Source organism: Pleurodeles waltl, chromosome 1_1, assembly GCF_031143425.1.
Source record: "Pleurodeles waltl isolate 20211129_DDA chromosome 1_1, aPleWal1.hap1.20221129, whole genome shotgun sequence".
Taxonomy (NCBI): Eukaryota; Metazoa; Chordata; class Amphibia; order Caudata; family Salamandridae; genus Pleurodeles; species Pleurodeles waltl.
The window spans coordinates 458780656-458808411 of record NC_090436.1 but is presented as its reverse complement, the minus strand read 5'-3'; the positions used below and the strand labels follow the sequence as shown (position 1 = coordinate 458808411).

The following is a 27756-nucleotide window of genomic DNA, read 5'->3' as shown; positions in this document are numbered from 1 at the left end:
GAGAGAGGTTACCATAGGGTGATGGAGTGAATGGTAGGACCACATTTACTTCAAAGGGGGGCAATGAGGAATAAGCGAGGTTGGGTCGTGTTGCGTATGTCTCCTCTACTCCTACTGGTTTCTCTACCTCTGCACTGTGGTTGTGAGCAGGAAAGATCATTTTGCAATATGCAATTAAAGATAAAAAGCTATTTTTAGTGTAGTAATAGTAATATTTTTCCCTACGGGGCACAAACTGACATGGTAGACAATTCAGTCTTTGCTCTCGTTGTCTAACTGATATCACTTGAAGACCATTGGTTTAAAAGCAGCGGTATTATTAATAGCATTACATCGATAACTATATATAATTCAGATTTTTTCAATTAAAAATACTCATTTCTAATAAACAAAGGACATATTATCAATATTTAACAATAATCTACAATGCCCTAAAAACTGATACGCCCCATATACACATCAATCTTAAAACACAGTGTTGAAGGTGAGAATGTAACATACTTACCTATTTGGTGTGCATTGGTAACCAAGAAGAGGGATAGGACCCAGATGATATGGTGTATATGTCTTAACATTTTGACCTGGGGATAAAGGAGGCAGAATATTGATGTTAGTGGCATCCACAAAAACAAAATATAGTAATATTTCACAAGTGATGCTGTAGGTACTTGAAATGTACCTCATTTATGTGACAGCCCATGCAATCTGTCCAACATTTTCTGGATCGGCAGAAGATGGTCTATAATGATCTATAATGTAACGTTAGTTCCAGCATCAGCGCAACTCTACATTGTAAATAATGTCCATTCAAAATGTGTTCCTGATTGTATCTACTCAACATAGCACAACACTTCTTTCTCAACCACAAAACAACAGAGAGAATTATATTACAATTCGCATTTCCTATCAAGATAAACAAAAGTGACCGTGCTGTAAGGCACCCATGAACTTGCACAGTAATGGTAAAAAGACCAAATTCAGGAAAGCACGCCCCTTCGTGGCCCTGCTGATGTCAATGAAGTTTGTTTTGCAGGTCATTAGCTGAGGAGTCACGAAATTCCAAATTCTAGGGGCTCTTGCTGTGAAACGTTTTCTGCCATTCTGAGTTTCTTAACTCAAATCAAGTAATCATGATTCAGGCCACGGGTAATTGAATGTTTCTCATTTTAGAAGAGCACATCTAATTTCATGACAAAACCAGTAAGCTAAAATCTGGTATTGATCACAAACTCTGTTTTTAGGATACCCTTTTTACAGAATGAATTTATTTTCCCTTTAAGTCCTGTGACAGAACCTTTGGCAGCAATTTCAGGCTCTCTGAAAGATATATTTGCCTTTTAAAGAGCAAGAAATGGCTCGCAACTCGCATAGTACTTCATCTATTATTTTTTGTTTAATCAGTCCTCTACTCATAAAAAGTCTCAGATGCCAGGAAAGCCGCAATAGTGAAACCTTTATTAAAGAAGCCTTCTTTGTCTCCTGAAGATGATGAAATCTATACTACAATATCTCTTCTCCCTTTTCAACTAAAATAGGTAAACTTGCCTTTCAGCATCTACAACCTTTTATAGAATCAAAACATTTCTTGGGGCCTTTAAAGTGGGCTTTAGGCCCGGTCAGAGTATTCTCCATGATCTATGAATGCTAGTGGGTCATTAAGCGGTCAGGACATTGTTGCTGCTTGATCCTTCACAGCGTTCAATACCTTACATAACGCCATACTCCTTAATAGGGCCAAACTCTTCCTCTTCACAATAACTCCATCAGGTGCCAGAAACCTTTCTTAACCGGTCATCAGTAGACTGGTATTTTCCATTCCACCAGATTCATGACCAACTGAGTGAAATGGGGAGCGCCACAAGGATCTATTTTGTCCTCCTTGCCATTTAATCTTTACATTGCCTCATGTTACAAGATATGGGTGGCTTTTTCATGTGTACGGTGCTGACACACATGTGCTGTTTAAGCTCAACTTTGTGAGGAATTTCATTCGTCATTGTAGCTGGACATTATAGGAGTAATGCCAGCACCTGTGGGAGTGGTAACAAACCTCTGCATTATTTTTGATGCCAGATTAGGCACCAAACGCCACATTGCCAAGATAACTGGTTCTTGCTTTTGGCAGCTCAAGATATTGAAGAAAATCTTACCATTTATTACAAGCAGACAGTCACTTCATTTATGCAATCAAGGCGGGACTAGGACGCTTCATCTAATCTGGTGCTCCATAAGAAACTGATTAGAAGGCTTCAATTAACCCTAAATGCAGAAGCTGGTACTTTTGTAAAAAGTTATATTAAGGACAATATGTATCCTTCCTTGACTTCCAGAGGTCCAAAGAATTGAATGCAAGATTCTGTTCATTCTGTAGTAGATCCTGTACTATCAAGATTCTTGTTTTCTGTCTAACAAATTTCCTATTTTCTCCACATTTTGTAATCTTCACTGTGGTGGTAAATGCTGACAACTATGTTGATTTGGTTAGGTAAGAAAATGAGTTTCTCAAAGATGAATTTATGATTCATTGTAGCAGACAGCAGAAAAAGAGGCAGTCACAGTGATAATGTAATGAATACTCAGCTATTGCTATTTGGACTCTTAGACAGAGGGTGAAAAATAATTTACTTTAACCTATTTGAGGCAATTTTGAAGAAACAACTTCATACATTTAAAGCTAACATATCGAAGCATGCTCTCAACTATTTCAGTAGGAAATAGAAATCAAATGTATCAACGGCAGCTAAAACGTCAGTAAAGAGACAGAGTGCCAAATTGCCCATCATACATTAGGAAGAGGAAATATTTTTCAATAAATGATTTTATTTTCCAGACAGAATATACCTGTTGTTAGTGTTGCTAAAAAGGAATTATTGACATTCGACTGTGGCGGAATTGGATTATGGTATTAAGAATTTTTGAGAGTGAACTGATTAAGAGCTGTTTTAAAGTGAGGAAAAAGTCACTTGGATGAAAAAGAGACTTTGATGATACTTTTTAGCAGAGATGTGAAGGAGGAGATAACAAAGTTAAATGTCTCAGTATCTTGGCAGTTCACAGTGTTAAAGTGGATAATGAAGAGTCATTTTGCCAAAATTTGCTAGACTGTTCTGGGAAGTATTGATTTAAAGGACTCTGGGATTCAAGAATGTGTAGGTCCCAGAGTAGATTGGCAGAGCCATGGTTGTTAATCAGAAATAGGAATGCAAGAGCAAATGGTTGGTGGGAATGATGTACAAGAGGATAAAATATTGCATTATTCCAATTATTTGGGAGATTGCAAGAAGATTACTCATGAAAATATCAAATGTATCCGTGTAGGGTGAAGAAGATGCAGGAGGAAGGTAAATCCTCGCAATGGTCTGTGGTGAGAAGTCATTGTGTTGGAGCATGGCTTCTAAGTGACTGACAGAGAGGTGCTGAACGTTGAGAATTTGTTTAATTATATCAAGTCAGTGTTAGGAAGATGTAACCACCTAATTAGCACTGGTTATTTTCAAAAGTAGTTTTATAGCAGCGATGCATAATCTGATCAGGAATTTAGAAACAGCCACCACTCCAAACAACTGTGCCACACTTAGTATTCAATCATTCCTTCCATTTATTGGTCTTCAGATCATAGAAATTCAACTAAACAATCTTAAAGACATTAAAATCCAACCGAATATATGTGCTTCTTTATGGTAAGAGTAATAACAATATCATCATTAGGGCTTACTTATAGATGCCTTCAGTATGGCAAAGAAAGGTAGTGTTCAAGTGCTGTTCTCTAGAATGGTATTCTGCAATACACCTCATAGGCATCAGCTTATGATCAGAAGACCAACAAAGGGAAGAAGAGTTGGAAAACTGAGTATGTCACACTTGTTTGGAATACCATTTCTTTATTGAAGATTTTGAGGATTTCCCTGACTTGGAAGGTGTGAGAGCGGCTGTCAATCCCTACTGCCATGCATCTTATTGCTGTGCAACATATACTCCTAACTTTAGGTCAGTGCAGACGTTTCTCTTGATCTTTGTTTTGCCACTCCAGAAGCTGTTATATAACATCATCAGGCACGAGTAAACTGCTACGTGTTTTGTGATGCTGACAGGCGAAATTTATGCTTTCAGTTTAGATTATTTTTGATGCTGGGATGGCAAGGGTTTTGCCTAACAATGATAGGATTGCAGGTCATACTTGACAAGGGTTGGAGGGTGGAGGACACTTCATTTTCTAAGATGGACTTGATTAAGAGTCTGTAGATCACATAAATATAAATAAACATACATAGTTTCCACGTTCTTTCCAACAAAACAGCAGTAGATATAAGCAATTATTCTTTTTATGAGAACATTATGCCCTACATTGTACTATTACCATTCTGCTGGACAGTTGGTGCAATAGGGAGAGATTGGAACATGCACGTGTTTTATTAGAGCTCCAGTCTCAACATGAACCACAGTTTCTGATCATGCGCATGTCCATGTTACATTGGTTAGAATGCAGGGGTCTTGGTGCCATTTCCATAAATCCAATAGTTGCATATGGGATCACCTCAGCTCTACTAAAGCAATGCAGTTACACCACAGAGGACCTGTACCAATTTCAAAAACAGTATGATAGAATTGATCTTTTCATTACTTGTGCAAAGGACGATTCTTCCTTTGCTACAACTAGGTTGTTGTGTAACGTGCCATAATGTGTTCACATTATTTAGACTTTTACAATGGTCTCTATTTTGCTTTACCCAACTACAAAAAACAGCAAATTCAATTAATTCAAAATCCAGCCATCAGAATCCTTTTAGGACTAGCTAGAGGGGCCACAGTGTTAGACCATTTGAAAAACTACACTGATTATCTTTAGAGGAAATAGTCAAATTCAAAAGTGTGTGCATTTGTCACATAGGGGATTATTCTAACTTTGGAGGAGTGTTAATCCGTCCCAAAAGTGACGGTAAAGTGACGGATATACCACCAGCCGTATTACGAGTTCCATAGGATATAATGGACTCGTAATACGGCTGGTGGTAAATCCGTCACTTTTCCGTCACTTTTGGGACGGATTAACACCTCCTCCAAAGTTAGAATAACCCCCATAGTCTGGTATGGTTGAAGTCATAATTTTTAAACAGGATCACCCTCATATAAGCCCTTGCATAAATTGTGATCTGCCTCCCCAGGCTTGTGGCTACCGCTAAAATCAACAAAACTAGATGTGGTGGCAGAGTGCCTTATCTACATTTGAGGAGAGGACACATGTCTTTCAGCCTTTGGATGTCAGATGCTTGGAGGAGATAGCTGTGGTCTGAATGGCTAATAAGATGTTTGACAGTCACTGTGAGCCATGCTTTTGGTTTTTTTGTGACCTCGGCCAGGATCACACAATCCCATGAGATCCAGGGGAGCAGCTGTGACACTGACCTGTCATTGCTGCAGAAATACTAGGCCAGGTTGCAACCATGATACATAAGGGGTGCAATTATCAAAGGCAGAGACTCGGCCATCAGAAGCTAGGTACAACATTCCTGTTCCAATTAGAGCCATCACATGTCCATCAACCATAGCAATATGGTCACCTAGCACCTCATACCAGCTTGTGGAGTCTGAAATACCCAGGCACAGTTTCATATTGTCAAGTAGAGAAATATTACGCAGGGAGTAACCACATGCATGTGGCCAGGTATAGTCATTATGTTATTACCAGGTATAGTCATATATTACGTCCACTAGAAACAGTGGATTTAAGCAAGGTGTAAGGGCACCAAAGAGGTTGTAGAAGAACACTCCATTGCCCCTCATAGGATACCTAGACAGTGACCTCAGGAATCTTTTCTACTGTCCTCTTGAAATCCATCCGTGACAACGAGATCTGAACTTTATGCCATTGTTTGGTTGTATGGAACTTTTTGAACTAGCTGCAGCAATTTCTTGAGGTGTGCAGACAAATGCATTACAATCAGTTTAAATCAATCCTTCACACAGGGGCCATCCTCTTTTCTCACAGTGAATTGTTTAATAGAAAACTGTACTCCGAATTGACTTTTTCTGACGTATATCAGAGCAGCACAGAGGAAGGCTCAAAGTCCCCTCAGTGTGAAAAGGTTAAAAACACTACATAATTCAGTTCCATTGTGAAAAGCATCAGGTCCCAACCATGATACATAAGGGGTTCGTTGAGATATTCTAGACAAAGCAACCTCAGTCACCCCCAACTGCACACGTTCGACAGAGCTCCAGAACTCAGACATCTTAATAACTAGACACTTTAGCTGCTGGAGCGTGAGCAGGGCAAGTTCAAAACAGTGACCAGGTAATGATCAGGACTGGTAGGTCTGACTTGAAAAGGTTTTGTGAGAGGTGGAGTAATATCTCTAGGACAGGGGATCTTTATCCTTCACCGGAAACGTTATGATTCTGGACCTGGTTCTCCCACCGGTCAAGTCTGATATTTAAAAATGCATGTATTAAAAAATAGAATTGAATTTAAATTGCACACATTTGTTTGGGTTATGCTGATGATAAATGGGCCTGTGCAGCCTATCACCCACTAAATCAGTCACCCTACTGACTTAAAATGAACAGATATATAAATATGTTTGTGGGAGGCAACTTATCTAAACATCAGTCTTGTCATAACGATTAATTTGCAAAAATCAATTCTTTTATTTTCACTTTTTTTCTTTTTTCAATTATATAATGAATATTACACATATTCTGACAGTATAGGGTCTGGTGATACTTTCCTTATATACAGACTATTCTCGACACAAAGGCTGTAGGACTTTGGTGATATGTTCGACATACAGAATCGTCTCAAAATTTGAGGATAAGAAGATACCTTGTATGTTAATGTGAATCAAATGTATATCAAAGAGGACATTGTTTTGGATTATTTCTCATGTGACTGTTTTGTATTAATTTTGTTTTTATTCAGAATATATAGGTACAATTTAATTAATTATTGAGGAAAGATAACATTACATTTCAGAAAATTGTATCATTGTTTTTTGCATATTCATGCATTTGATATAAGACTGATGTATAAAAAGGTTTTTTCCCAACGAACATATTTAGTTATTAAATGAAATTGCATTTATGTAGTGCTTGCTACTCCTGACAAGGCAAAAATCATTCTCAGATGATGACAAATTAAAAGCAGGTGTTCTTAGAACCTTGCAGTTGGCGCCAAAAGCGCTAGATTCGTAACCGAACCTTTCTGTGGCATTAGTGCACATATACAGACAGTGAGGTGGCTTGTCTGTGAAAGCAACGCGTGTGTGTTTTGGCCACCAGCCTTTTAATTTCACACCCCATCAAATCCGTGCAGACAGGTACCCCTCCACCAGCCGGCCACTAATCTGAGGCAGTTTTACGGCCACTTAATGGAGCCAGTAATAGGCGTTTGAATGAGTAACCCTGAAGTGCAAGTTCCCAGAGGGCCCTGTCGACGGGCAGCTACATTAAAATGGATTCCGGGAAGTTTCATGCACTACTTGACAAACCCCATTACACAGAGTTATGCCACCAATGGATGCGTATGTTAATTGTTAGTCACTGAGATATGTTGGTGTAGTTTTTCTCGACTGCTAGCGTAAAAGGTTCTCACACAAGTATCTTGATATTTGCGCAGAAAATATAACAAAATGTACTTCAGTGTGCGCCTTTGATGCTTTAGGAAATCTGAGTGTTTACAACTCAACCATCCCCTTCTTCTAGGCAGGTATATCCCCACCAATACCTTGTGATTCTCCACCAGGCTAATAAAATTAATGTCCCCGCCACTTCATCAGCAATGTATGGGAGTATCATACTACAACTGGGAAACCAGGGCAAGACGTGTAATGCATTGTACAAATGTCTACATAAGAAGCTCTAATTTACAACTACAAATAGGGCAGAGCATCCGAGGCCACGAGGATTCGAGCACCAATAGGTCCTTGCCTTCTCGCCAACCCCATACCCAGCTTCATGGACTGGGTGCCGGGTATCTACTCACATTTAATCAAAGAGGTTAGCTAATGAATTATGTCACAGTAGGGTGTACAACCCTACTTGTTGGTGATTGTTGATGATGTAAGATTGAGTAAAAGTAAAACCTAGGATATGCGTTTTACTTTTCACAGGATGGCTCTTCAAGCAAGTGCTCTTGACCCACTTTTGTGCCAATGCCACTGGTTATCACTAGGACAGATTGGTAGAAAAAGAAAAGTATGTGGCCTGCTGAGCATGCGTGGCACTTCAAACACCACTGCATGACATTCAGTTGGGGCAGGGCCTGCTAGTAAATTCACACTGCCTTGTAACTGCGAGCCACAGAACCGCAACACACCCAGAAACTCCGCACCAATACAATTGAGTAGTTCATAAGTTTATTTGAACACAACTCTTGATTGAGAAAAAGGATCTTTGTGAGTGATTCCTTGCATCTATGCTTGTAAAATGATTCTAAAGTTGGTTTTAACGAAGTAAGTGCGTCTCCAAATGCTACACTTCGCCCCGTCACTAATGTTTTAAAGTGCAATATGTACTTCATTGAAACACTTTTTTATGCATCATTTGCCACAGTTGACACACTGCACAGAAGAGTTCTCGGTGCACAGGAGCATGTAGAGTGTCTCACCAGGATGTACCAGCAGGTGGTGCTAAAGGGAATGAAGGTGAAAAGTCCCATCCTTGGCAACGCCTTGCCAAGATTGATATGTCACCTATGGGTAAATGTTAAAGAGTGACGTCATTGATTCAAAACTGAATCTAAACTGATCCCCAGCCTGTTTTCTCTGCAGTTAGTACAAATGGATGGGATGTAAATTGTCCGTTTAGACCAAGATACGAAGTTTATGTTCTGTTGAACCTGCCAGATGAAACATATGGCTCTCCTGACAGGACTTCTCTAGACATTTCAAAGACATTTAACAAATATAACTAATATCTAATCCAATTTTCTAAGTTATATCGAATATTATTGATTAATACATGGGAGACTGCGTTCCCTTTATGAAACTTGCATGTAATTCCCTTACTACAGTCAATCTGTGCCATCTCTAACCAAACGATGTAGCTGCTCAACTGTAATACTTTATTACTGTTGAGTTGTTGCGTCGTAATTGTCTATCCATTATTCATTGTGTTCTCTTACAACCATTGCATCGCTGCCGGACAGGAAGGAGGCCAGCTGTGATGTGATTCCACTGATGCTGGCTACTTATTGTCACATTTGCAGCAGAACTGAGTACTCTCAAGAGTGATGAAATATTATGTAATGCTGACCAGAGCAGATTTACAACTAGATAGAATAATCAGTTAATCTGTGCAATTTAGAGAATATATGATGTGAAAAGAACCCCTAGTAAAAGTACTTTTTAAAACCATATTAAGGGTCTAACTTTGAATTAAAGAACATCCTGGTCAAGCTGCTTACACCATGTATTTATCAGTGTTGTGTTATAGCTTCAGTAGAGTGTGGACTGCACATTTCAGGCAGCAATGTATCACTGATGACAGTTTATTAGATGTCCTCGCCCTGACCTCTGAGCTGTGATTTATTGGTGGCACTCAGGCAGGCAGGGTCTATTCCTTCTGTATTTATACAGTCTGGACATGTAACATAACAAGCATTTGCAATGCAAGGGGTCTCGTGTTTGATCGAGTTAGTGCTATTAGCGTTGTAAATTCCCAACTAGGCTTTTCTTGCCACATAAATTGAAAATAAAAAGTAAAGCAATTGACATAAGCAAGCCGATTCAAAGTGCCACGGCCACCATGAGCATGACATGACCGTAAAAGAGAGACACAGAAGGAAAAAGAAGTTTCCTCGCAGTCAAACGTATGAGCAAATGTGCAATTATCCAGGTAACAGGGTCGATGGCCAAGGCAGTAACAAAACTGCCCTAAAGACGGACAAGCAGAAAGCATTTATCAATGATAACGAAGGATTTTTGAAAGGCAAGCTCATGAACGAGTGATAGTGATGAGCGTGGTTAAAAGCCCACAGACAGATTACAACACGTCAGAGCACTTGAACGATCCACCTAAAAACAGTGAAGTATGCCAGGATGCAATATGATGTGTGCTGGTATTTTTCTTTATTTATTGTCAGCTTTCTATAGCACAGACTACATCAAGCAGATAACAGAGTGCTTTGCACATGGAAGGCAATATATCATAAGAGAGAGAATATGTCTATAATAAGATTAGTTAGAACAATGTATGTGGAGTAGAAGATAATAGAAAATAGTTAACTATGACAAAAAATAGTAGGACTCATAGTGAGAAGGCACAACCGGAAAACATTATTTAATGTAAGCACAATACAAAATAATGTCAGTAAATGTTAGTCATGGTTACATAGTCTAGACTTTATGGAATCAAAAGTACATTCGGACAGTGAAATGCTGATTGTTTGCATTCCTATTACTATTATTTTATTATATTTACAAATACAACAATAACAATGTTTAAATATTTACAAAAATGCATCATTTACACAGCTGTCATGACCACCTCTCCCCTGACAATTATCTGCCTAGCAAGCTCACCATCTCTGATGACCTTCAGCATACCCACACCAGGACACCATCTGACTGGAGACAAAGACGTGTAACAAGCATTTGCAATGCCGTAGGTCTCGCACTTGCTTGAGTTAGAGCTATTGGCATTGTAAATTCATAACTGGACTTTTCTTGCCACATAAATTGGTCAACCCTACCTCATAATTTCATCTTTTCCTGCCAAATAATTCCAGTGGCCTTACAAATAATTAAAGCACTTCCATTATCTTCAGCAACAAATGAAAATGTTGCCATTTAGCATCCTAATTTAAATCTGCCATGCCAGTTCCAATAGAATACCACTTTCACCACCCCACCATCAGAGTTGCTGGCTGGCTAACACAATTCCCCCAAAAATACACAACACAGCCACAGAGGAGAAATAAACTAGAAGGGTCACCTAAACATATCAAGAGTGTTCAACCAGCTTTAGTGTAATAAGAATGTTAAGTTGGCCTGAATCGTGGTCATAATTGTAATAAGGAGAGATTATTAAAACATATACAATTATCATATACTCCTTTATCAGTAATACACCTTTGGCATTAGACTGTGGTGCTCAAAGTAGCCCCTAGAGGACACCATAAAAAATATTATTTGTAAGAAACATGGACATGTAGCCCTTAAAGGTTATAACCCCATGAAAAAACCATGAGAAAGTAATGCTGTACAACCATATACCTACCACCTAAGGGGCATTTTTAGGGCTAGCAGGCCTACTGCAATGATGTTACAAACGCCTTTAAAACAAAACTTCTCCCAGCTGTAAAACAAAAGTTCTAGCTATAAGAAAGTTCAAAGGACACTGAATGATGGGAGGGGTTATTATTTTGAGGTCCCCACTAACCTAGTGTGGGGACCCAGAGATGATGTAGACAGAAAGAGTGTTTTGAAGGCGGTCCCATTGTCCTAGGGACCACCACAGGATGAATTATGAACAAAAATGTTTTGTAAAAGTAATGCCCTACAAAGCATTATGGGGCAAGTTTTTGTGCTGCTAATATTATAGTATGATGACTGCAATGCTCAGAATAGCCCCTAGAGGACACCACAAAAGAAACAGCGTTTGGAAGAAACATCAAATAAATCAATCAGGACTTGTAAAGCACGGCTAATCACCCATAGAGTCTAAAGGCTCTGAATAAAGGTGTGCTGCTGAGTCGAAGAGCCAGGTTTGAGGCCCTTCCTGAACTGTGTCAGTGATGCGGACTGCCTGAGCTTGAGGGGAAGTGTGTTCCATGTCTGGGCTGCTAGGTAGGAGAAGGATCTTTCTCCTGATGTACTTTTGAGGATCTTGGGGATTGCTACAAGGGTGAGCGGGGAGGAATGGAGACGTCTGTTGGGTACGTAGAAGGTGAGGCAGTGGTTAAGGTATACTGGTATGCTCTTAGAAAGCATAACCATAGGAAAACAAATGGGAGAAAGTAATGCTTAGTAACCATATATGTAGCCTCTAAAGGGCGTGGTGCATTACACATTTTGAAGGCTAGCAGGCCTATTGTAATGATATTACAAAAAGGCCCATTAAATATAACTTCTGCCAGTTGTAAAACAAAACTTCCTGCCCAGGCCACTTGTGCACCGGCCTTCCCCAGTGCACAAGAGGCCTCAAACGCAGCTTTTTTCACCCATAGAGTCTAAAGGCTCTGAATAAAGGTGTGCTGCTGAGTCGAAGAGCCAGGTTTGAGGCCCTTCCTGAACTGTGTCAGTGATGCGGACTGCCTGAGCTTGAGGGGAAGTGTGTTCCATGTCTGGGCTGCTAGGTAGGAGAAGGATCTTTCTCCTGATGTACTTTTCTGGATCTTGGGGATTGCTACAAGGGTGAGCGGGGAGGAATGGAGACGTCTGTTGGGTACGTAGAAGGTGAGGCAGTGGTTAAGGTATACTGGTATGCTCTTAGAAAGCATAACCATAGGAAAACAAATGGGAGAAAGTAATGCTTAGTAACCATATATGTAGCCTCTAAAGGGTGTGGTGCATTACACATTTTGAAGGCTAGCAGGCCTATTGTAATGATATTACAAAAAGGCCCATTAAACATAACTTCTGCCAGTTGTAAAACAAAACTTCCTGCCCAGGCCACTTGTGCACCGGCCTGCCCCAGTGCACAAGAGGCCTCAAACGCAGCTTTTTTCGATGCCTATGGACCTGGCCTGAATTCAGTACTGTTACGCCAGATTTCTTGTGCCCTGCAACCTAACGACACCATGGGTACACTGTATTTACAATACGGTGCACCATGGTGCACGTTCGACCAATAGCATCAACATTTTTGATGCTTTTGTGGCACTTTGCTGCACTAGGGTCAAAAATGTTGATGCTAGCGCAGCAAAGTGCAAGGAGGCCATTGACTTCAATGGGTGCGTCCTTTTAACACCTGCTCTGAGCAGGCAATAAAAATGACGCCGAAATGGCGCAATGAAATCTTGTAGAGTTCATTGTGCCATTTTTGCTGGTCTCCTAATGCCGGAATGCTTCCCTTGCATATATTATGCCTGGCGCAGGCATAATGTAGCGCAAGGGGTCACACGTGGCCCAATGCTTGCTTTGAGGCACTTTGCCTCGTTGAGTCACATTAGCGTTACAAAATGACACTAATGTGGCACAAGTTGGTGCTAGGGCCTTGTAAATCTGGCCCTGTGTTTAAAGCCCTCTGTTGAGTGCAGAAAGCCAACTAGCATGAAGGTCATGACATTTGCAAACACTACCTCCCTGCTACATGTCCAATAGAATCCTACATGTCGCAATGGAACACCTCATCACCCATTCTGTCTTCCAACAGCTCTAGCGTGAAGGAGGGGCTGTGTGGTTCAAGGCACCTGGTTGAGGAATCAATTGAATCCAAGCTCGAGGGAAAATTCAATACATATCTCCTTCAGCAAAGACCTAATTTCCCAGCTGCCATCATTACACAAATGCACGTTCTAGAATTACTATGTTTGGCCATTGTTAGACTTGCAGGACTGGACAAAGAGAACTTTGTTTGACTCTACACTGAATAGCCACAGTAAGCCCGGATCTTTGTGGCTTGACTACAACTGAATTGCAGTAAAATAGTGTAGCAACTGAAGAATATGGAATACGGCCCTTTGTTCACCGATTGGGGTCTGTTCTCCCCCTCTTCACAGCATACACAAGTCTGGCTTACATGGAGTTTTGAAGTGACTGAAAGGCAGGCACAACACTTTTCAAAACTTCTAAAGAAATAACAGTGATTCATTCCTTTCACAAGGAAAGTGTCCTGCTTTTAATGTTCTTTCATGTTTCATCGGGGCACACAGTTGTCTTCCTCTGCTCAATATTAACCACCCTGTAACAGACACACCTTGCTGATGCTAGTGACTGGGGGCACATCTAACCTCCTTAGGCTTCAAGTAAAGCCCTCAAAAGGTAAATAACTCAGGTCACTATGCAGACACCTCTGTCCTTCAGTGGAGCCCTCTCCTGTGCCTTTCCCATAGGCAACATGGGTGTGTCTAGTGGGGTTAGTGATACTTTGTGAGCCACACTAAAAGTAAATGCAATTGCATAAACTGATTACACTAGTAACTCTGGAGTTCATGCACAGCTTGACACTACTGATGAGTGGACATTAAAGTGGACAGCATAACCTTGATCTGTGGCCTTGGTGTTAAATAAACTGTGGCCCCTATTCTGAGTTCCACCCTTTCCTTGTATGGTTCTGGTTCTTAAAACACAGTAGTCATTTCACAACCATGCAATAGTGACAATGGACCACACTGCACTTCCTGCACCTCCACACTTAGGCCAGCTATCTCCTTCAAATAAAAGCCTCAGCTTAACATTTCTGAACTCTCCTTATGCCCAGTCTCAAATCAGTATCTTGGTAGGCCCAGTTCTTCATGCAGGGCTATAGAGAATCTTTAATCATTCCTTCATTGGAAAATGCAGTAATCTGGAAATCCAAAAGCCCGCTGAAATGGAAGAGAAAATGTTCAAAAAGAGCTTGATGGTCTTAAGATGCCTACCTCACTGAATATATAACACATGGATGTAGTGCTCAGAAATAGCTGAGATTTGAAGTCCTGTACAAACTTTTCAAATAACAATTTTGCCATTGTATTACCACACTTTCCAAGATGGGTGAATCTGGCTATGGTGACACAATTCATTTGAATATGTTTAAATACCAGTGCATTCCATTTGGTGGTGGTTGTCACTATATAGTGTCAAAATAACGATCTGAAACAATATCACATCCACATTATCGACTACCATTATATCATTAGGATAACTATATCTGGACTTAAGAATAGTAGTATTCAACATTGTAGATGTGAAATGTTTCAAGGTCCATATTTAGACCATAACGTTCTGATATACAACTGTTCGATTCGCTCACTTAGCACCAATGTCAAGAACTGGTGAGATCGAGTGGGGCCTCCATGTAAAACTGGTTGGTCATTTGTCCCATGCAACTTCCCAAACATAGCTCCTGCTGTTAAATTGGAATTGATTCCATATTCCAGTTAATCAATAGATGTGGCACAGAAGCCGTGGATTAAATGTTAATCTCAAGCATTTTAAACATGATGTCAAAATAGACTTTATCCTCGTAGCACTTTTGAATAGTAAACTGAAGAATGCAACGGCCTTTTGTGGTTGGCATGAGAACTGCAGATACGTCATCCTTAAGTCACGTGTAGGATGAAGGTTGACGACCTTTGGCGCCTTCAGTGGTTTGGCCTGGTGACCCTGAGAAAGGTCATAATCGCTTGGTGACCTCAAGTTTCATTTTGGCTGTACAATCAATAAGTAATGTGTGTCTGAAGCAATTCGGAATAATTTACAACAACCGCTGATTAGGAGTGAAAGTCCCAGTCACAATCGCCTTCAAGTACAGCCACATATATTTTAATTCTGAGGAAGAAAATACTCCCTTCCAGTGAGAATATAAATAATCTTCCTTCCCTAAACGATCCCAAATTCATGATAATGTTTCCCAGTGGTACTGCCTTAGCAGAATTTCCAAAATTCAGATCTAATTTCACAAATATATAAACTTCGCTTTTACAGTTTTCTGTATACCTGTGAGCACTTCATGCGCTGTTTTTTTTGCAGTTTGATATAGCGCGAACTCGATCCGAAGGTATTGGAGCGCTTTACATAAGGACACATTCATTGTTGGTAGGCACGGGGAGAATACGTGTTGTGCCCAGGATCACAGGATGTTAAGCCGGCGCCCAGAATCGAACCTGCTTCCCCAGCTCCAAAGTCGTCTGCTGTATTTATTTGACCAAGAGGCTTTGGACCTGTTTTACGTCTCGCACACACCAACGGGGGAGGGGGCTGCGGGCTGCACCTTCTCCTACATTGCTTTTGGCACGTCCCTTCCGCTCTCTGGGCCCGCTGCTGGAGAGCTTCGGACAATCAGCATTTGTCCGCTTTCAGAGCCATTTCCTCTAAGTGGGTGGCGAAATAATGGACTGCAAGCCCCAGGCTGGAAGTGTTCGGAGATAGCTTGTGTGTGCAGGGCTTGGAGCCAAAGCCATGCCATGACAGGACGAGGTCTGTCTGAAAATGAACCTTGGGGGCAGAGGGTAGACTGTGCCAAGCGGGTGAAGGGGGTTGCACCTTCATATTGAAGACCAGCAGGCAGTGTGTCTTCATTTTCTACTGCAAACAAGGAGGCAGTCTTTTAGAAGTCTCTCTTCTCTGCGATCTACACACTGTACCAATGATGGGTGTTCGCAGGCATGTTTAAATAGGCCCTCCTGTAAAAGACGTGACCAAGACAATATAATCCATCCAGGCAATCATGGCCCTGTAGGGGTGTTTCGTATATGGGGCCGGCCCCGTGACAACCTCCTTTGAAGCTTTGACTTCACAGCGCAGCTGTCATCAGATGTAATGTGATCAACCTAAAAAAGAGCTTTCAGGAGTACTACAGAGACTTGGCTCTGCCCAGGAGTACACATTTTGATTGGGCATAAATTGTGTGCTTCTACAGTAAAAGTGTTTTCTCTCCATGCAGCTGTTATTATTTTGTTCATTTATTCAGCTGCCTGAGCCAGCGGCAGTGTGGTGGCCTTAGCTTGAACTTTCAAGAACACACACATGACATTTTAATGCTGTTAAAGTGTCTTAGATAACTAGATAATTTATGGTGTTTGCTTTTCTCTGGCAGCAGCACAGTTAAATGGAAGGCAATCATGAGGAATGTATTGCCCAAACTATACAATTGATGTTACACAGGACTGCTTTAGACCAGGTGTGCAAGGCTAACAATCACACATCAAGACACAACATATGTGTCTTGATGTGGGGTGGCTAGCTGGCGGAGGGGATTTGTGTCTTGATGTGGGGTGGCTAGCTGGCGGAGGGGACAACAACGGCGGATTCCCCTTTATTGACAGAGTGACTATCAAGAGGGTTATAATAAAAGCGCAACACATCATTGGATGGTTTTGAGATAGACAGAAATAGAGGGGAGTTGGAGCCCACATCACTAAACTAGGTAAGTAGTGTGAGAGGAACCTTATGATGAAGTACTCCACCTTATGGTAGGTGAGGGTTCTTTCCTTAACAAAGAACTTGTCACTCCTAGCAATACAGGCTTTGGGAACACTCATTTAATGTGAATATAGCCTTAGAACCCGCCATAGCGGGCTCTACCGGCTATTAAAGGCCCGCTCCCCGCGTTAAATGCCTGAGCCGAAGGCTGTTGCTGTGAACAAAGCGAACATTGGAATGTTGGCGCTGCGGGCTTTTACCGGCCAGTAAAAGCCCGCAGCACTCCATTGTTTTCAATGGAGCCCCCAGCATTCCAATGTTCTAATGGGCATTAGACCATGTACTTACCTTATGTCTTGATGAATGTATTGCAGTCCCAGCACCGTTCTCTTAATATTAGGCTACAGGCTGCAATTTTCTGTTTGAGAGCAATAAGGGAGGCACAGGACTACACTAGTCTACGTGGATTTTTAGGTCTAGCTTCACAGTGCAACTGTTGCCTGACCGTATGTGATCAACAAAAAAGAGCTTTCATGGTTCTACTAAGAATGGGGCTTAGTCTCTAGCCACATGTTAGTTCTCCTGAGTACAGGATTCGATTGGGCTAAATTTGTGTTCTTTCACAAACAACACTGCTTGTATTGCACGTTTTAGCTTATGACAAAGCTTATACTCGATAAAGGAGGACTGAGTTGGATACAGCACCAACACAATGATCATGGCTAAAGGTGGAATCTCTTTATTATGAAATATTATGACAGAGCTGGCATCTTTAATATGAACATCATATGTTAATGAAAATAAGCATTCAAGTGTTGATTACTGTTACTCTATATTAAAGCCTACAGATAGGTATTGTGTTACATGAAACTGCACAGATTACTGTAGTAGGCAACAATTTTGGTGTTGGTTACCTCTTGTGGCAAACCATGGATATAGAGGGTTTGCTCTGTAAGAATCCCTGTTGGGCCCTCTTAGGAGAGACAGTATTTCTTTTAGCAACCTGTCATTTTGTATACAACTATATGGCTATGTGTGATGGTCATAGTTTATGCTCAAAATTGTATGCCTGAGTTGGTTATGTTGACAATCTATGGGTCTGATTGGTGCACTGTGAAACATTGCGACCATAGGCATGGGACCTGTCTTCTTATTATTAAGGGTGTTTCTGGCCCCAAGGGGCCAGTATAGCCCTTGACTCCCACGGCAAAAAGTATTCTCTTAACAAACCTGTGTATCAGCAAAGGTAAAGGAATTTTATTAGAGAAACATTTCATTTGATTCGAGACATAAACAGGAATCAATATATTTATGTGCTCCCAGACAAACTGTGCAGTGAAATGTGAATCGTGAAATAGATATGGTGCCAAGTGTTATAAACAATATATCCAAAATGTGGATAAAAATATATATCGAGTGATATTCAAATGGACTCCTTTGGGAGTGGCCACTCACTCTGACAAGCCCTGGAAGTTTTTGTTGTGATGATACGTGTTCAAGCCTATTCAGAAGGGTTACATATTGTTTTGTGAGCTGTAATGGAGAACAGTCTTTATCAGCTCATTAGGACCTGACCTCCTTTTCGTGAAACACATATGCTAAAGACAATATGCTTTTAAAGATGTGTGTTATTACAACGTGCTAAAGCATGCAGGCAGGTATTTTGTTACTTGAGCGTTCACAGATTGCCATAGAAGGCAGGAGTTTTGATGTAGGTGATCCACACAAACTAACTTCGAGGATAGAAGATATCCACTATCCTGTTCAACTGTCTTAGGAGAAACTGTATTTTCATTTTTGCTACTATATTTTTCTATACTATGTGACTTTATGCAGTGTGCCTGATGATTGCCTTGTGGCAAAGCTTAAACTCAGTACAGGAGGCCTGAGATGGTTATAGTGACAAGTCAGTGACAATAGCTAGAGGCCTGCTTGGTTCACTAGGAATAAATATTTCTGATTCCATAGGTCTGATCTGTCTATGATAAATGCAGTAGGCCTGACATATAGATATTAATTGTGAAAGTAATATCTTAAAGTCAATAAGCACTTAATGGGGGGATGATATTTCTCTGTATTATAGCCTACAGATAGGTATTTTGTTACATGAAATACCACAGAGTACCTTTGTAAGGAAGGATCTTGGTATTAGTTATTGCCATTGAAAAACCCTATGGTGAAAATATTTGCCCTGTAATAATTATTGCTAGAATCTCTTCTTAGCTGTCTGCCAGGATCATAAAATAATTAAAAAAAATAATATGTACATCCAAACATATAAATATATATATCCATATATAGACATAGAGGTTCTCTCTACTCCTCTCTGTCCGCCATTGGTCTGAGTGTCATTTACATTTGCTTCCATTCGTGATAGCATACTGTATGGGGTAATGGTTCAGTCCATGTCAGTCATTGGCTCACCTGCCCTGTGAATGAGAGAATTTTCTGATCACATGTATGCATCCACTTGAAAATTAGTGTACTCCTGCCTCAGGCATGGTTGGTTGGCCACTTCTTTAGTTTTTAGTTTTCTACATATAAAGTTATCCTTTCATTTCTTTGTTTCTTCACCTTTTATTGTAATGAAGGATATTACAGCACTGCAGGCAGTGATAACAGGTCGATTGCTTACTGCTCATTTCATTTGCAGTTTGCTGCATCCCACATTGCCAGTTCCTCTAAATCAGGAGGCCAATATGGAATCCTGCTGTCCATAGTGTTTCATTATTTTACTTTTCCAAGAAGGCAAACACGTTGGTTCTACCTGTGGCAGATATGCTGGAACTTAAAAATAACAATGAACTATTTACAATACTTCTGCAAGACGGATATACACTACTATGTTCAGGTACTTTTTAAAAGCACATGCCCTCCATGCTTCTTAATATGTTTCTTTTTTCCAACTTATATATTTTTATTTTATCTTCCATACGCTGTTGGATTTGTATATGTTATTTCTGTTGTGTCAGGGGGTGAATGAATGAATGAGTGGATGGATGGATGAATACATGAATGACTGCAAAGACTAGTGACAGAGTACATGTATGATTATTTGAGTGCCTAATGCTATCAATGACAAAAAAGACCATTTCACTCATAAGCCAGAGCTATTGCCATTACCAATGCTTGTTGCAAATGCTCCTCACCCCTAAAAACATGCACATCTGTTTGGCTTCCTCCTTGTATGTGTTCTACAGTAAACTCCAGTCACTTCATCTTTCCCCAATGTTCCTGTTTTAACTGGGACGTAGCTACTGAGGGGGTGTGTGGGGTGCTACACCCCCCTCCCCATACATGTATTTTGTGAAAAATAGTTGGTGCTGGTGCTTTCAGTCAGATATGGTGAGGTGCCTGTCGAATTTCACCAGGAGTTTTTACACACACAGACAAAAACAAACACACACTCTCTACCTTTCAATGTTTAGAAAGACTTCAAAAATGTTGGTTATTTCACAAAATAATGCATTCTTACTTAGTACACCTACCAATCCGCATTTCTCTCCCTTTCCACTGCCTCTTAAGCCCTCTCGAGCACCGTGCTTGTTGTATAATGCCTTTTTGTCATCACGTGCCAGCGTGATTGTCGCGAAATCTGGTTAACACCCCCCCCAATCATACTGATTAAGCCCCTCCCCTGCATTTCAATGAATCAACCGTCAGCCTACCCGAACCCATGCTATATTTGATGTCTGCTCGCCTTTGAAGCAGTAAAGAACTTATACAGCCAGTGGGTTCAGGCTACTGGTTGTGTGGGCCGCTCTGGTGAGCTTCCTTTGCCAGAATGTGCCTATGGATGTGATTGGACAAGCTCAGATGCTGTCATCATCATCATTTATATAGTGCTAAAGACCCACAGGCATCGAAACCTTGAATGGAAAGGGTGGGATGCAAACGCCATTGATTCCTATGTGTGCAGCTGTCAATGAGCCACACTTGTCATACGTGCCTGACACATGATGTGCAAAAGGCAAGTACGTGCCCGCGCACCGTCTGGAATGCTCTTTAGGAACATGTACTGACTATGAGAAGTGCACAAGCAGCTCGAAAGTGTGTGTTTGAAAGAGGTCAGATATTCAACACGTGTCAACCACAGAACATACACTAATAACCAGGCTCTCTTTGTACTGTGGGTGTCGGGCGTGCCTTCGGGGGTTCGGCGCCCTTTGTGCGTTTTGCTAGGCCTGACACTCGCTGGTCTTTCTTGAAGCACGTGCCTAGAAGTGATGAAATATGACAGAGCCACGTCAGGTTTGAAATGTGTCCGTGTGTGTGGGTCAGGCCACGTGGCGGGAGGGGATTTGGACTCAGAGCACTGGTCAGTTGCAGCATCCTTACACTGCACCCCGCAATCTCCCCCTGCGGCCTTCAAAGAACACCTCGTCCTTTCTGCTACACACCGTGTCCCCTGCAGCGCTCATCCCACTGCGGCGCCCCCTGTTGCCCCCAGTCCCTCCTGCATGATTCTAGCTCGGCCTCTGGCGGCCCCAGCTCCCTCTAGCCCCGTCCAGAAGCAGCGGGTTCCAGCAGCCTCTCTTACAGAAGCCTCGGGCTCCTTCTGGGGTCTCTGCTCACACACCGACACCCCCTGCAGCTCTCGGGACATCACCCGTTCCCTTTTGCAACCATTTGACCCTCTGCAGTAGCTTGCGATTACTGCCGGCCCCCAGCAGCTCCGAACGGCCTCACCTCTCGCCCCGCCCTGCATTATCTGGAGCATCGTGGAACTCGTAGACATTCCTGTAAGTAGCCCATACCCCCTCCTGCAGTTCTTTGATCTCCCGTGTCCCTCCTTCACTCGTGTTTCCTGAAACATTTGTTGTCGTTCCTGAAGCACTATTTCAGTTCTGCAGCCATAGCCCCTACTCTCTTCCCTGTGTAGACATGACCCATCTGAGTGCTCCAGTTCACTCATCTCCATCGAGTCGGAGACTTCTTGTACTGCATGCAGCGGTGATTTCTTGTCCAGCCTTCGGCCCATCCTGCTGCCCTCGCCCCTCCCTCAAATGCAGCCTCTCGGGCGCTTCTAAAACACCCCCACCCCCAAGCCCCGGGTCACTCTGGTGATCCACGCCCCTTGACTCCCTTCTGCAGCCACAAGTCCGTTCTATCGCCCCCTGCTGGCCTTACTTTGGTTTACAGCCCTCAGCAGCTGTGCTCCACCACGAAGCACTTGGCACTTCCTGCGGCCTCGAGTCCTCCACTATCACTCTAGAAGCTGTGGTCACACCCCTCCAGGCAGCCACAAATAAGTCCATCCCTCACGTAACTCGTGCTTGCTCCCTCACGAACCCTTCGGCCCCCATTTAGCACTCTCGGTCCCTACCACTCACTCTAGTAGTGCCTGTCTCCCTCGGATAGCTATAGCCCACCCTGACCCCTCCTGTATCTATCGACACTTACTAAAGTGCTCGATTTCGTACCTCTCTATCAGGCAGCCTCGACCCCTCAAGAAACTTTCGGTCCAGAAGCCTATGCCTTCACTACATCCTCACACCCTTCCACTCCCTAACTCCTTTGGAATCGGTGTGAGTGCCCCCCCTCCCCGTTCAACACACACACAGGGGCAGCAAGGTCCTGGATGCCTCATTTCGTAATGAGAGGTGGAGGGACGAAGAGGTAATGGCCACCCACTGCAGCTCTTGCTGTTCCCGCAGCCCTCCGCTCTCACAGCCTCTTGAGTCCCGTACTCTCCCTCCTACTGCCACCGGGCCCTCCGTGTTCCTCGTACAGCAGCACTCTGTCCCTCCTGTAAGCTGTGACCCCGCCCGAGGCCCTCGGTCCCTCCTTTTCCCACTCTCATTTCTCTTCTCCAGCCCCTTCTGCAGCACTGGGTTAGTCTCTCACCCCACAGCCCTTAATGGTGGCGCAGGCTCGAGAACAGCTGTCTATTGTTAGGTGAGACACCCCCTCTTGCCCTCTCCAGAGTCCGAGCTGCCTACAAGATCCATGTTGGACTCTGCTTCGGGCCTCTGTGCATGGGTCACCCTGACAGAGTGACGTGGAGGGCGCCTGGAAGCGGTCAGCAGCCGAGAGAGTCGCCTTCACCTCCGATGTGCTTCAAACGCCATCGACGCTGTGTATTTTCAATATACATTCTGGGGAGATGTATCTCCTCTTATTTGATTTCGGATGTGGACGACCATATAACCGCCAATACAGTACAATCAAATGAGGAACGGGGGCGGTGACGACGCCAGACTGAAGAGAAAATCAGAACCCCTCTGAGGCTGGAGAAGAATACGACATAGACCGGTCCAAGAAGGGCAACTGGGGAAGTTAGCCACGAGGCTCATTCAGCGGCCTTTTCAGCTAGGCCACGGTGTTACTCGAGCTATGGTGCTAGGCTAAATGTGTGTGTCTTGGCAAACGAGACGGTTTCGCAGAATAGGTCCTTTTATTGCTTCCAAGCACATCCCTGCTCTCTGCCCACTGGTACAGATCTACCCCCACCCTGCTCACGTCATTATGTCCATCTATCTTATTGAGGCCCTTCTCTCCCTTGCTCTCCAGAACACGGTTTCCTATTTCTTCTTTTCCAGAGTACTTGTGTATTATATAGCGCCAATCTCACCTAACGGGGTTCCACAGAGCTGTACACGAGGAAAACACGCAAGAGTCTTACACTTCTGGTTCTCTGCTCTTGAAAGCAACGGTGCCAGCGAAGCTATTGTTCCTCGAAAAGTTACTTCATCCAGCTCCTCAGCAGTTTTGTTCGCGCTCCTCCCCGCCCCTCAAGCTCCTCGAGACACCTCTGCGTCTTGTCAGGAGCTCGCAGCACAGTCCTGCTCCGGCTTTCAGGCCAGCTGCCCCACGCCGTGTGTGTGTGAAAAGTTTAGCACACGCTGGGGGTGGGGAGAGCTAAATGTGCTGAGTGGGCTTAGGGTGAGAGAATAGCGGACTGAGGATTCAACGGGTCAGGGTCGCTCCCCTCTCTCCCCCTCCTCCCCGTATGTCATTCAGAATCGATGTACTCCCTACCCCAGTTAGGAGGGTGGTAAATGGGAGATGATGCGGTTCGCTATGACTGTTTCTTCCGTGCAGTTGTTCCCCATGTGTGGCCCCCTCCGGCCCCCTTCTCTCCCAATAGCACCCAGAGCGTCTCTCCTCACTGCTCCGCTGGAGAACAAAACCAGCCTTCAGCAGGAAGACTTTGAGGCTGAGCCTTTAATGTCTGCTAACTGCAGCCCCAGGCATTGTGCGCAGGCAGCAGTTTGATGTGGGATGCTGGTGTGTCATTCATTCCCACCTCGAAGACAGTGGGCGGGAGTCTCTCCTCGGAACCGTGCCAGGGAATGGGTGTTCGTTTACCTCAGGCCTGGCCTGCACGAGATTCCCTCGGGGTCCCAGCCACCACCAGCCGCCTCCAGCAGGGGGCGCCGGTGCACCTCGCAGTGCGCAGGTCTCAGGACGTCCTCTATTCCTAGACATCGCACTTCTATCTGAGGCTGTTGCTGAAAAGCATAATTCCTTGCAACGTCTTTGACTTTACAATTACAGATATGCCATCCTTTCCTCTACCCTTGGCGCATTGCCAACACTTGCATTTTCAGTCATGACAATAAAGCCACTTGTAACAAACGATGTGTCACACTATCCGTCAACATCTACCCAATTTATCTAATTTATGTTAAATGGAAAAGCAGTAATTTGTTAACACGTTGCAGGAAGTGCATTGTTTTCGCAGGCGCTCCAGCACCCCGCCCGTGCACTCAGCAGAACGGACTCTGCTTCTCTCTTGCCAGGCAGCCCTCTCCACCCTTTCCCTGCTCCTAGTCACGGGCCTTGCCCTCTCAGCCTCTGCTCTCCAGGGATCTCACCCCGTAGACACTCACTTGCCAGGTCCTCCGTGAGCAGCTCTTGTCATCCTATGCCTTGTCCACCCAGATGCCAACCAGCTCCTGCCCTCCCAGCTGCTACCATCCTCGCTCCTGCCTCCTCAGCTTCTGCCCTCTCTACCTCCTCGGCCCATCTGGGCGTCACCCGCTAGCTTCAGTCCCTGGGGTCCCAGGTGGAGTCCTCCCAGGATGTACCCTAGAAACCCCCTACCCCAAGTTGTGAGCCGCAGCTCCTGCCCTCACAGATTCTGCCCTCTTAGCTATGGCCCTCCCAGGTCCCCCGTCACTTTCCTGACCTTGGAGCTCCTTTTCTCCAGGATCCTGCCCCTTACAGTTTGTACCCTACAGTTCTGCCCTTTTTGGCTTTTCCCTCGAAGCCCCAGCCTTCAACGGCCTAAGCCCATGTAGTCTCCGCTCTGGACAGCGGGTGCCCAATGTTCTACCCGTTGGCCCCAGCTTTTGCCGTCCCACCTGCCCCGGACTCGACCGTCCTAGCTCCTTTCTCCAGAGTCTTCTCTCCAAGTTCCTATCCCTAGCTCTGTCCTACCACCCCCTGGCGTCAGACTCTGCCCTCCTAGCGCCTGATCTCAGCATATGCCCTCCCAGCCCAGGCTGTCTCACCCATCCCCTGCCTCTAGCCCATGTGTTATCCTTGTGCGGTCAGACAGAGCGTGCCTGCCGTCTGAAGCAACCGCAGCGCCCTCCTTAGTTTAGCCCCCCCCCCCCCACACTTCCACAGACCTCTTCCCTCAGCACCATCTTGATGGAGAGTAAACATTGTGGCCCCTCACAATTGCACCCCTTCGGTGTTCTTCTAAACGAGCCCCCCGGCCCGCGCTGGGTTCACGAGGGGGCTGAAGGGGCACGGGGAGACGTGCAGATTAATGGCTAACCTCTTGGTGCTGCCTGGCGGATCTGCAGCGTTTGCACTGCCAGTGCTAAGTCAATATTTAACTGGCGACTACAAATCCCAGCGCAGGTCCCACGAGACCACCCCCTTAAGTGCTGGCAGGGCAGTTCACAGCCTCACACTCTGCCCGGCGTGATTTGAGCGGGGCAGTAACGAGGCACTTCAAGGAAGCCACCCCACCATGTATTTACTGACACGAGGGGGGTCGCAATACACATGGACGGCGGTGCTATCGTGAGAGTTGCGATATCTTGAACTCTTCCATGTAGACATTGTGGCTTACGTAGGTGGTAACTGGCGGAGCTCCCCCACCAGCCTTTCAGACCCGCTTGCAGCCTGAAACTGGCACTTTCCCGCCTCTGTGCAGTCGTTGCCGTGGCAAAGCATGCACCAAAAAGCCGCACGCAGGACATTTCTCATTTACAAAACAGAAAATCTCTTCCAAGCCTCAAAGGGTAGTCCAGCGTCTGCAGGGATGGGAAAAGCGGGTTTTGCTCCAGTGAGCGAATCATCCCCTGTGCCCCCCGATGCCAATAGCCCCCCTTCCGCTGGGTGCTTTGAGTTCTATCTGCCCACTTGAGAAGCTGCCTGTGAGGTTCCCAGCCCGAGACAATAGCGCTTTGCACTGAATGCAGAGGCTTTAGAAAGAAGGCGTAGAGCTTTCCAGGAACACTTACACTCCTAGGACAAAACCGGCCGGAGCAAGACGCATCGCAGTGCCACTCACCCAGCATGCTCACTCCCAGCTCCCCACTGTACCCCGCCGCCTGTACAACCACCACAAGAGCGCGGCTCAGCCGGAGGTGAAAACACGGCGCGTCCCCATCACTCCAAACACTGCACACACGCAAAATGTACTGGTGTGTGCTCCCTCGGTTGTTAGCCCCCTCAAAACGAATCCTGTAACTTTACCCCCCAAATGCAGCCCTCGTATAGCTGCCATGTGCAGCGTGTGCACGGACGAAACCAGGAGACAAAAAACTGCCACACGTGCATGCCCGGAGACAGAGCGATGTTCCCTGTTTTAGAAGTCATCGCCTGTTGAGATGGAGGGAGGAACGTGAAAAAAGAACGAATTGTGTGGCTGAAAGTGGAATCCTGACTTAGGGCGAGCTTGAATGCATGCGGCGAGTGCGGTCTCACCGCATATGCCCGAAGGAAGTGTGCAGAGTGCGCTGAGAGTTACCTGAAGAAGGCGGTGGTTATTCCACGGGGGTGCATCAATTCCGGGGCTCTGTCGCGCGGTGGCCAGTCTCTTAATTCCCTGCTCGGTGCCAGCGATGGCCTTGAGTCCAATGCGTGGGGGTGCCTCGGCTCCAGAGGGTTCCAGTCGGAGAGGGCACCTGGCAGCAGCCCTCCTTCCCGGGTGAGCGTGGGTGCTGTGTGTCTGATCCGAGCAGGGCAGTGAGGGGAGAGCCACCGAGCCACTTTTGGCTGCAAGTTCAAATGCGAGCTCTGACAGCCCTCGTGGATATATCAATCTGCCGTCGGTGCTGGTGGGGGAGGGGCGCTGGCACGGAGGAGAGGAGGGCTCAGCCTCGCACACCCCCTTTTCTCCAAGTTAATGAAAAAAAAAAGGAGCCCGGGGTCCGGCACCAAGTGAGTCACTGAGATTAGCGCCCTCCCCCTGGCTCCCGCCTTCTCCCAGCTGCTGCTTTTCGCAAATGCACTCTGAGGGGGTGTACCCCACAGACTGAGGACTTCCATGGGCACCTCACTCTCGCAGCATCAGCACCCTGAAACTAGCACATGTGTGCCTTTGGGGTGGAGCGCACTAGTGGCGTGTGTAAACGGCATTTGGAAAGTGGCTGGGGGGTGATGCTCACACGCGAAGACATTACACCCAACATCCCAAGTTGGGGCGCTCCAAGGACACCTGAAATTCAGTCGATAAACTGTGGTTTCCAAACCTAACGGTTTTCACATCATAGCAACACGCCCTGCCCTAGAGTTTCGTTTTTCCTCGGTGCGGCTGGTTACAGAAAACCGCGCACAGACATCACCC

General features: G+C 44.5%; 1 protein-coding gene across 1 annotated transcript in view; it reads right to left on the bottom strand.

Moving 5' to 3' along the window:
* The window catches only part of LOC138285162 (versican core protein-like), a 151430-nt gene extending 124202 nt beyond the window's left edge, over positions 1-27228 (bottom strand). Inside the window, exons 1-2 of the mRNA XM_069224767.1 lie at positions 26938-27228; positions 506-581 (exon numbers count right to left, since the gene is read on the bottom strand). Of these exons, the coding sequence (XP_069080868.1) occupies positions 506-575 (70 nt within the window). The 5' untranslated portion in view covers positions 576-581; positions 26938-27228. The remainder of the gene's footprint in view (positions 1-505; positions 582-26937) is intronic.
* Between the last annotated feature and the right edge of the window lie 528 nt (positions 27229-27756).